The 12,051-nt window shown below is 35.8% G+C and overlaps 1 protein-coding gene across 1 annotated transcript in view; it reads left to right on the top strand.

The window, feature by feature from the left end:
- Positions 1-853: 853 nt before the first annotated feature.
- OC90 (otoconin 90) overlaps positions 854-12,051 on the top strand; it is a 47,984-nt gene continuing 36,786 nt past the window's right edge. The window contains exons 1-4 of the mRNA XM_012541827.2: positions 854-1,100; positions 7,138-7,203; positions 8,663-8,722; positions 10,206-10,380. Coding sequence (XP_012397281.1) covers positions 1,046-1,100; positions 7,138-7,203; positions 8,663-8,722; positions 10,206-10,380 — 356 coding nt within the window. The 5' untranslated portion in view covers positions 854-1,045. The remainder of the gene's footprint in view (positions 1,101-7,137; positions 7,204-8,662; positions 8,723-10,205; positions 10,381-12,051) is intronic.

The raw sequence follows: 12,051 nt of genomic DNA, 5'->3' as shown, positions 1-12,051 counted from the left end.
CTAACATTCTGCAATTAAAAACTTTGACTCAGTAGAATTTATGTAACTAAACAAATATTCCAAATCTGATATTGCCAATACTCTTGGCATAAAGTAGGCCCAACAATGGTAGGTGTCTTGTTTTCTCCTCGGTGGAGTATGTCCCACAGCACCACTATCTGCAGATTTCCTTAAAATTACTCAAGCTCTCTAGCAGAGGAGGACATTCTCAGGATATTATGAATCCTGTGCTTTCTTTCATCTGCTGAACTTACAATATTTTGTCCTTAATGATAATATAGATTCCATATCTTAGAGAATTCTTTGCTAGTCAACCCCTCCCCCAAAGTCCAGGGGACATGCCATTATCAGATCTGAATCTCTGATCTCAGAGACATGAAAATCTTGTCTCTGAAAATTTATCCACATTTTATGGCTGTCAAAGTATTATCAGCACTTTTTGCCAAAGTGAAATATATCCAGGTCCCTGAAACATTTGATCATAAAAACAAAAATTGCTAAGAGCTAGAAGAGAACGTGGTAACAGAATATATTACATTTGGAAGAAATTTTACCCTGCAATGGTAGAGCTGGAGTGGATCTTATTTTAAAGTTGAAGAAATTTTCTCTGAAAAGCCCTAAATTTCAATAGCAAATTAAGGTTTTCAAAGTACTCTCATCCCAACAACTGTGTGAGCTGCACGTGTTGTTGTCCCCATGTTACAGATGAGGAATTGAGGCTTGATAATTGAGCCCAAATCTAAGTCCTACTTTCTAGCTCCTAGGACAGGATGTCTCTGAGCCCCAAAGTGGAGAATTTTATCTTTCTGAAAGTCTCAAAGTACTACACATAATAGCAAGGAGCCAGGGTTGGAGCACAGGCTTCAGATAAGCAATCAAGTGCTTCCTCCACTGATCTACACAGCCTTCCACTGACAAAGGTTTCCTATCTGCATTTGGCTTGCATAATTAATATTTGTGGAATTGAATTGAACTGAGTTGAGCAAATATTCTTCATCACATTTCACTTCATTCAACAGGACACTGATTCATTTCTATTCTTTGGATGAAAACCATGCTTACATTTATCGTGATGAGTATGTTGATGTTGCCAATTGTTGGTAAGTGAATATCCTTTTTCAAATTCAACATAGAGTAAGATATCTGACTAGTTTAAAAGATGTTCTTTTGAATAAGATCTTAGTTTTGCTGGGAAAATGGGGGGATAGGGACTGAGGAGAAAAAGGTGATACTTTTCTGTAAATGTAAATGCAGAAAATATATATATATTGGAAATTCAAAATGGGCATAAATGACTTGGCCCACACTCTCAGGTCAGTAGAGAATTATACTGGGACCTCCGTCTATTGGTACATTATAAGAGCTCATGATTATATTCTTTATTTTTGAATTACATTCAAATTATATTCAGAATTATATGAGTATCTAAACTTATTGGTATGGGCTCTCTATCTTTCATGCCCTAGCAGATGATTTCATGTGACAGTTTTCTGTGAAAAAATGAAAAAGAAAAAAAAGTTATTTTGGTGGCTGACCAACTTTCTTGTGATGAGCCTTCCCAAACATAATTAAGCTGGTCCTCATGCAACAGAAAAATGTCATATTCAGAACTCAAGATTTTCTATTTTCAAAAAATGATCACAGTCTGTGGAAGCTCAGTTTCCTTCTCTGTAACAGAGAGACAATAATGCTTATCCTGATCACCACGAAAGTCAGAAGGCTCAAATTCTGCCTTTGACATTGACTGTGTGATTGACTTTAAGCAAATGACTTAATTTTCCTGGGCTTCAGTTTCTGCATCTGTATAAAGAGATGGTGGGAGAGTGGAGAGATTTACTAGATGAATTCTTGGGCTACTGATAGTTCTATCCCTATAAAAAATAATAAATAGCACTTGGAAAATAAGAAAAAAATCTACAAATATTAGGGTTGTTATATAAAGTACCACTAACTTATCTAGTTTTAAAATTAATTGTAGCTGTATAAATCTTCTTATCTACTCATTTATCAGTCTAGTTATACTATCTTATTTTTCTCATCTCTATCTTGTCACCCAAACTGAATTTTTTAAAACTTCTTTCCAGATGAACCTTCCTTGATTAATAAATAAATTAAAGCTAAATCCCTATAGTGTTCAATGACATACTCAGCATGCATATAGTATATTTCCTCAAATCTTTCTGCTTATTTTCTCTGCATAGAAATCCCTCTCTTTCTCTGTCTATCTCAGTTCAACATGGATTTAGTTCCTTCAAGTCTCACCATCTCGAAAATTCAGTTTGATTCAACAAATACTTTATTTGCATAAGTGCCTACTGTTGAAATATTTGAACTAGGGAAGAGTCAGGAAGAACTGGTTTCAATTTCCCTTTCTGAAATATACTGACTGTATAGTCAATTTGTTTAAGTTTTCAGTAACAAGCAGCTCTCTATATCTGCTATAGAGAATTCCCATCTTTGTATTACAGGAGATATCTTCTTACTTGGATGCCCCTATGTTGCAGGTAAAATGACAGGTCCAGACTTTCCAAATATAATCAAGACATTGTTCTTGGTGCTGAGTATGCAAAGACAAAATAAATAAATAGTACTTTCCCTCAAGTAACTTGGGCAGAGATAATGCATACAAATAGAAAACCTTCTCCAAATACGTAAGACTGTATTGTTCTCTCCTTCTCTGAACTAGAATCAGAGAAATTTCAGTAGTAGAACAGTTCTTTGAGGTTAAAGTTAAATCATTTAACCCTTACTAGAGAGCTGAATACCTTTTTGCTACAAACTCTCCAAACCAGAACATCAAAAGAAAGGAATTATATGCCAGATAATAGAGCCATCACAGCTGAATCCATAAGATAAGAAGGTAGAACATCTCTGCATAAGGTTAAAAATTCCACACATTTTAACTCTGGAGAACTGAGGTTCTTACTCAGTACTCTTTCTTACCCCACCTCCCCAATCAACTCCACATACTAACTGAAGTGAGAATTGGACCTCACAAGTTTATAACTCAGGCCATTCTAAAAAGGATACCATATAGCAGGCACATGATCCAAATCCCTCCCTGACCCAATAAGAAACAGAAGACAGTGAATTTTCACTGTCACAAAGGAAAGAAAAAGGATTGACAAATGAAAATTTCTCCCAAACTAGTCTAATGCCATTGATTGGTTGGTTGATGATTAATAGAGATATCTAGATCCATACAGGGAGTGTTCTCAATTAACAAGGGCAGTTATTTTAAGGGAATGGGAGTGATGATTGGTTGACTGGATGGATAGATCTACATTTTAATTCCAGGTCTATTGTTCTACTCCTACCATGTTGTGCCAACCGATAAATCCAACACCATTTTGAATCCCATGATTTTTTTTTTACCCTTATATCTTTTCTTTTTTTGTTTCCTATCTTTCTCTATCTCGATTCTTTTACATGAACTAGCCCATTCATAGAACCCAAGGATAGACTCTCAGATAGTGTTGGAAGGTACCCCAGAGATGACCTAATACAATACCTTCATTTTACAGATGATAAGATGGAGATCCATGGCAGCTAAGAGACTTTCCTAAGTTCATGTGGTCAATAAGGATCAAAGGATGAATCTAAATCTAGATTTTACCACTCCAAAGTCACTAGTGCTCTCTCTCCTATACTCTTAGATTGTCTTCTAAGTCCTAATGGGATGGAAGCATTTATAATGTATGGTTAGAGTATATGAGAATTGATCTACTAAAAATAAGTAGAAATGAAATAAAAAAGATATTTCTCATTAACACAAATTGGTAATAATATCAGCTAGAATTCTGGAATAGAATTTAATTATCAGTCACATGAAGAAAATAAAAATGTAGTAATTATCAAGTAGGAGATAATATTCTGCAATTATTTCTTCAGTGGAGAGCAGCCATTCTTACACCAGTACCTTTTATACTAATTAAACAGATTTGAGAAATTACACTGCATTTGAAAGAAGCCAAAGTTATTACTGGGCCTTTGTGCTACTGACTAGCACTTAACAATGTTCTTTCAAAATCACAATAAAGAACTGTTTTTCACTGGAAAGGTTTATATTTTTTTTCAAAACATGATGAAAGAGCACTCCATGACATTTTTGGCATAAAGATGTAATTTTCCAAATTGTAAAAGATTTCTTTTCTCACCAATCACTGTAGTAGCCTCCTATTCAGTTTTCCCTATTTCTGAGACATCTTACCCCCAAACCATCCTTCACATAGTAGCCAGATTCATATTTTAATACACAACTCTAATTACATCACTCCCACTACTCACAACTTTTTCTTACTAATCTTCACATGCAACACTGCTGACCACCCTCTTTTCTTGAATAGGCTCTCCTCTCTGGGTATTCCATCACTCAATTCTTCTATTGTAATTTTCCTCCTGCAATTCTGATTGCTTCTTTATTGGATCTTAGGTTTAGGTATATCCCAAAACCCAAGTCCTCTTCTCTTTACACTCAATGAACTTATCCATTCCTGTGGGTTTAAACAGCGCCTCTATGCAGATAACTTTTCCACTTTATATCTAGCCCCAAAGTATGTCCTGATTTGTAGCCCCACATCAATAACTGCCTATTTATTATTTCAAACTGAATATCTCAGGGACATCTCAAATTTAATATGTCCAAGAGCTGTCATTTTTCCCTTCTTTATCCTCACTCTTCAAGTCTTGTCATGTTTGTGCTCACAAAAATCTCTTTCATCTGTCTTCTCTCTATTCACAGTGTAACTATTCTAGTTCAGGCCCTCATTACTATTGGACTACTATAATGAATTCATAACTACTTTGCCCAATTCCATCCCCTCTAATCCATCTTTCACACACTTTAAAAAATAAGTATCTAATGCACAGGTATTTATAGCAGTCACTCACCTGGTAGATCCATCTGAGCTATAGTATTTGTCTGATCAGCCACCACTTTACCCAGTGTACTATCATCCCAACACAGAGTTCAATCCTTTTCAAAAATGATGGATAACAACCAACCAATAACTAACAACAATCTCAACTGGCACTATTCCTTATGCCCTGGCACTTTCATTTGGGGGAAATGCCTTTTTGAATGAGTTACAGAATTATTCAATCAATTTTGCCTCCTGTTTATAATATCATATCTAAAGTATGGTGCCTATAAGATGATCAGCCTTCAAATGGTATAAAAAAACTTGTATTCACTTGTAATTAACCTAAAATTCTTATTCCTAAAACCCATTTTCCCATCAAGAAGGCAAAAGTGATCAATCCTCTTGTAACTGTAATTGAAGAGGCTACTTTTGGGAAATTGAATGTCTCAATTCTTTGGTACTAGGGAGTTTTATTCATACTTACATTTATTTACCTAACCCAGAAAGAAACTACTTATTCTGGAACGAAGAAGTTTTATTTTGTTTTGATTTTGGGGGGATAGTTTCAAGGAGAGAAGGTAGTTAAAAGTCTCATAGGCCAGGGTAAAGGGAGATAAACATTTAGGAAAGGTTCAGTTGAATTGGAAATTCTATTTTGGCCATAAATTTAATGCTAACTTTGCCTCTCAAAAGGAAGAATGCAGGGAAGGATATGTGATATTCTCTCAACATTTCTCTTTACTCTCTCCAGTTGATTGATCATCAGGCCAGACAATATGATATAGGAGCCATATTGAAATACTGCTGACTGGCCCAGTTGTCTTGGGCCATTGACTGTCCCCATGTCTGCTCCACTATCTGGTAATGATCAGCCAGATGGGGACATTAATAGAGAAAAAAAAGAAGAGGTATTTAAAATGTTCATTTTTTAAAATTGTTTCATAATTATTTCCCCAATCTATTGCCTCACAACTTGAGGATGAATAATTCCTATTTAACTACATAGTCATAGGATTGTTTGATGGGCAATGCAATGGACATGATGCTGGCCATGACATTAAGGAGGCCGAAATTTAAATCCTGCCTCAGATATTTGCTAGCAGTGTAATCTTGGGCAAATCATTTACCTTCTCTCTATTTTAATCATCTATAAAATGAGGATGTTAGATTCCATCTTAGGGGAAATGGCTAGTTTTTCATCTACTTATGAAAAAACTGAAGCCCAAGGAAAATAGCACAAGTTGTCATCCTTATAAAAGGCTTTAGAAGTAGAAGAATCTTAGAAAATATTTAGTCTAATGCACAGTTGAGGAAACTGAATCTGGAAAGGAAAAGTGGCCTGAGATCATACAAGCAATAAAGAGCAAAATTGGTATTTGAATTGAATGTGTCAGACTATACATTCAAGATTCTGTCCACTATTCCAGTAATTCTTAACCTTAACCAGGTATTGGACTGGATGCCTTCTGAAGTCACTTCCAGCTCTAGGTTTCTAAACTATGAACTCTAAAGGCAGTGACATACTTTTTCAATGTTTTGACTAGTTTGGCTGATTTCTTTCTTTCTTCTTCCCTTCCTCCATATCCTTGAATAGATATCTATCTAAGGAAAAAGGAAAGGAAAGATAGAGGAAAGGAAAAAAAGGAAGAAAAGATAGGAAGGAAAGGAAGGATAAAAGGAAAAAAAGGAAAAAAGGAAAAAAAGATAGAGAAATAAATGTGTACATATTTAGATAAATGTACGGATATCTACAAATATACACATCTCTATATGTTTATTTGTATAGATATATTAAATGTCTACTTACATGTATGTGCATATGTATACACATAGAGATATAAGCACATATGTGTATATTTCATTTCTAACATTTACTAAATCATCTAGAATAGATCAACAGGATCTTCCAGGGAATAGGAGGTGGTTCAGTGGGGCAAGATAATATATGTGGCTACTGCTTTACATCTTGGTATTAGTATAGCCTCCCCATCCTTGATATACAAACAGATGTGCTTCCATTCTATTTGATCTCTTATCCCTTACTTAACTTCTATTATAACTGGCTTAGCAGACAGAATGGCGAAAATTGCTTCCCTGTTCAAGCAAGGAAAAAGAAAGGTTGTTAGATACCCCCTGACTCACCAACACATATCTGCAGGAATAGTCAAACACTGGTCTGGGGAATCCTGTAACTTCAGAGCTGTGGGCACTTCATTATCCTTACAAAGTAGGAAAATTTTCATTATCATTTAAGACTTTTCTTTGTCATAAATAGGTGGACAAGCTGGGGATACACCTGACCTTCCATCAGAAACAACTCAAGGATTTCCAAGAAATATAAGTAAGAATCTTTTGAATTTTTCTTACTAAGTTAGGTTCAGGAAGGAATTGGAGAGATTTAATGGGGAGGAGGGGAAAAGGGAGGGGAAATGAATCTTCCTATATGACAGCTAAAGAAGTTTATTTTTCTTAATGGTACAGTCAATCATTGTGTTTCATAAAGATTTAGAGTTTTTTCTTTTTCTTGCAATCCTGCCTCTTAGTAAATAGTATGCCATGATTTCCCCTATAAGCACCTCTCAAATTTGGTAGGAATACTCTCCCAACTTATTCTACTGGTAGGATTTCTATCAAACTGCCCACAGCTCTGAAGTTACAGGATTCCCCAGTCCAGTGTTTGATTATTCCTGCAGATATGTGTTGGTGAGTCAGGGGGTATCTAACCACCTTGTTTGAAAAGGGAAGCAATTTTCGCCATTCTGTCTGCTAAGCCAATTATAATAGAAGGATAAAGAAAACACCTTAAGCCAAAGTTATGAGGATTATAAATAACTGATTTGACATAGAGAGTACAAAAGTTTCATTTAGCTTTTAAGGATACATTTTACAGGGCAAGGATACATAGTGGTCTCGGTTCTGGTTCTGGTTCTGGTAAATATCTGAACCCCCTTGTTTCCTTTATCATTCTGAAGATTATGCCCATAATGGTAGTTGATTCAGTTTTTTTCAGGAAAGAGCAAACTTCCTGAAATGTCTGAGAAGATCCACAATGTCTGGGCTGGGTGTTTTCTTTCACTGTGAAAATCCAGGGTACTTTATAACCAGTATAAAACCTTCAGTCAATGGGTCAACAACAATCCGTAGCTACCCATGTGACTTGAAATTCTGTTTCATATTCTAGAGACGAGTGTTAGGCAGATGTCCATCCTAAGAACATTAAGACTTCCCCCAGTGTTATGGGCAGATGAGAACACTTTGTTCCAATAGCCATGGAGATAGTGAAAGCAGGTGTTATGGAGCACTTAGAGCTTTGTCAGACATCAAAGACACCAAGGTCCTCCACTGCATCCCAAGCCATAGCCAATCATCTTGACTTTTGTCCTCCCATTGGATTGTGATGACTCTGGAAGACATAGTGAGGCTGAAGACTTTGTACCATTCTGCCTCACTTAAATCCATTCAAGCAAGAGCCATTGGTCCTCTGAAAATGAAGGAAAAACAACAATAATATTGTATGGCTGACCTTTTCAATGATCTTTTTTTTTTTTTTTTTTACCCTAAACCAATTTCCTTTTTCTATTTCCCAGGCACTTATTTAGTTGCATGGTTATTGACCACTCCCCCTAAACTGTCTTTCAAATCAATTATCTTACCTTCCTGAGGGTGGAAACAGAAGATAATTTTACTACCCTATCCTAAGCCTTTTCTAGGTTCTAGCAAAATAGAAGTTTATCTTTATACAAACATTATTCTTTTCATGATGACATTTTTTAAACTTTACATCTTTCCTCTCTTTTTAGATAACATCACATTCTTCAATGGAGCATTTAAAGATGTAGAAAGTGTAACATTATTTTTTGGTAAGTTGAATCCCCGATTTGTCAGAATAATATCAAGGCAATTGTTTTTAACTGTTGGGAATAGCTGCAGTTCCTTTCATTAAAAACCCACTTACAAAGGATAGTTTATGTAGGTAGGATCATAAAATCAGTGATTTAGAACTAGGAGGGACTTTATAGGTCATTTAACCCATCCGCATCACACATTTTATAAATGAGGAAACTAAATCCAAGAGATACTAAGCTTTGTATCAAGGTGCATGAAAACTAAGTAGAATAACTGGGAATAACTTGAGACTACCTGAGTCCTCTATGACTCCAAATTCCACATCTTTTCTACTGTATCATATTTTTTCATCAGTTCTGTCATAGTAGGTATTGAGTAAGCAATAGGGTAATCTTGATGAGAAGAATCATTGCTCTTAGGACTTAGAATTCAACAGAGGAGGTAGAACACTTATGAAAACAGATGATGACTATATTAGAATTATAAAAGAACTGCCACTTCTAGAATAGAGTATTGGGCATAAGAAAAATACATCTTCCTATTGTAGAGGGCTATTTTACTACGAGCTAGAGAGGAAAAGTAATTTAACCAAATGTCACAGCTCCATAGATCCAACTGCAGGAGCCCTAATTATAGTCCATTTCCCCTGTTGCCACTCTGTAATAGTAATATTGTTATTCAGTCTTGACCCTATTTAGAATTTTCTCTCTTTTTTTTCGCTAAGGCAATTAGGATTAAGTGACTTGCCCAGGGTCACACAGCTAGGAAGTGTTACAAGTCTGAGGTCACATTTGAACTCAGGTCCTCCTGACTTCAGGGCTGGTGCTCTATTCACTGCATCACCTAGCTGTCTCTATTTAGAATTTTCTTAACAAAGATACTGGATTGGTTTTCCATTTTCTTCTCCAGCTCATTTTACAGATGAAGAAACTGAGATAAGCAGAGCTAAATAATTTGCTCTGCATTACACAGCTAATAAGTGTCTGAGGCCAGATTTGAACTCAGGAAGGCTCAGAACTCTCTCCACTGCACTACTTGGTAGTAGTTAACATTTCAAAAGGACTTTATAGTTACAAAGAATTTTATATTCTTTTCTATGGTCTGAACAATAAGTTTCTCAGATTGATGATGGACTCTCCCCTTTTCATAGATTATATAATCCATAATATTATATTCATTTGACAGATGAGGAAACTGAGGATCATTAAGTAACCTTTCATGAGGTAATGCAAGTACTACATGATAGAACTGAGACTACAACTCAGACCTACTCATCTCCATTCCAAGGCTCTTTGGTTTATGCCATACAAATGTCTTCTGTGTCTCTAGCTGTATTTTTCATAGTGCTGGTCACATACCAAGTAATCTATGCATCCTTGTTGATAAAGAGTACCATGGCAACATCAAGGCAACTGGACAAAGACTGCTCATGGCAGTCAGATGAAGTCCTGGTTTCTATATCCCAAAGAATTTCTTTTTCCCCTCTACTTTCTGCAGACTGCTTGGGCTCCCATTTTACCTGGCTGCAGGCCATCTTCACGAACTTCCCCGCCTTGTTCCATTTTGTGAACAAGTTGAAGTGTGTGGCTGGCCTCTGTCCCAAGGACTTTGAAGACTATGGCTGTGCCTGCCGGTTTGAAATGGAGGGGGAACCCATAGATGAGACTGACAGGTAAGTCTATAGAACTTGGGAGGGAGAGTTTACTGGCTGCTAGAAGTTAAAGGAATCATGAGGAACTTCATCAGCTAGACAAGGGTTAGAGCAACTCAGCTGTCCATTAACTTCCCATGGTATACTACTCCACTTTGGGAAAGGTCAAACTATTAAGTTCTTTGGGATGTGAGTAAATCAATACAAGAAATATAAGGGATAGAGAGAAAGGGAAAGACAGAAACAGAGAAAAAGAGAGAAAGAAAGAGAGAAAGAGAAACAGAGAGACAGAGAAAAAGAGGGGGAGAGAGAGAGAGAGAGAGAGAGAGAGAGAGAGAGAGAGAGAGAGAGAAAGAGAGAGAGAAAGAGAACAGAGAGACAGAAACATGTACATACATGTATATCTCAGTAGATAGATAAGAGCCAGACAGACAGATAAATGACAAATAGACAATAGACAGACAGACAGATAAAGACAGAGATAGGTAGATAGGTAGACAGATGATAAATATTCAGCATACAGATAGACAGACAGACAGAGAAATAGATGATATACAGCAGACAGACAGATATGTCAGCTAGATGGCACAATGAGTTAGACCTGGAGTCAGGAAGACTCATCTTTTGAGTTTAAATCTGGCTTCAGACTCTTACTTAACCTCATTTGCCTCAGTTAGCTCACCTATAAAGAGAGCCAACGAGGAATATAGCAAACCACGCCCAGTGTGTTTGCCAAAAATACCCCAAATGTGGTCATGAAGAACTGGACATGACTGATTAAACAACAAATAACTGTGTCTATATATCTGAATCTATATATCTATATCTGTGTGCACACACAAATATATGCACATACAGAATATAAAAATGTATGTATACATATATATCTTGTTATATTAACTCATATATATAAACATATAGATCTGTGTGTGTGTAGATCTAGAATGAAAGAGCTATATAGTCTCCCAAAGTCTTAGTGAAATATTGTCTGAATAAATCAAAACTGCACCAAGACATTTTAGAAACTCTGTATATATTCTATTGTTGGACAAATCAAATTAATTTTATATTTATGTGAATGGCAAGGGATATATGGATATATACACATATTTATATCTAGATGTGTGTTCCAATATATGTCTCTGTCCCATATATACACGTATCTTTACATTCTTTGCATGCATGTGTATGCACACATACACAGGGATATTATATAGGTGCATAAGGACACATACCAGGAATACAAGGTATACACACATACATTCAAATATATGTACATACATAATACACACATATGTAAGGAATATAAGGAAATGCAAAAACACAAATATATACATAGGAATATAAGACTATATATATGCATATGTAGACATGTATATATTTCTATATATAACATAAGTTCACATGTGTATATGTATTGTGGGCATACGAACATGCCCACATGCCGAACATACACATACGAAAAGACAATATTAATATAAGGACATATATCTATATGTATGTACACATATGCAAGAAATATAAAGACAATAGCAATATAAGGACACACATGGAATATAAGATAAACACACATGTTATATTCCACATATATACACACACATGTGGGTGTCATATTCCTTGTGTATGTCCTTATATTGCTATATGGTCCTTGTATAAGTTTGTCCTACCAAGCTAGAAAGAATCTAGAAAGAG

The sequence above is a fragment of the Sarcophilus harrisii genome, chromosome 1 (genome assembly GCF_902635505.1).
Source record: "Sarcophilus harrisii chromosome 1, mSarHar1.11, whole genome shotgun sequence".
NCBI lineage: Eukaryota > Metazoa > Chordata > Mammalia > Dasyuromorphia > Dasyuridae > Sarcophilus > Sarcophilus harrisii.
The sequence above is the reverse complement of the archived record's forward strand: the minus strand, read 5'-3'. Positions and strand labels throughout refer to the sequence as shown.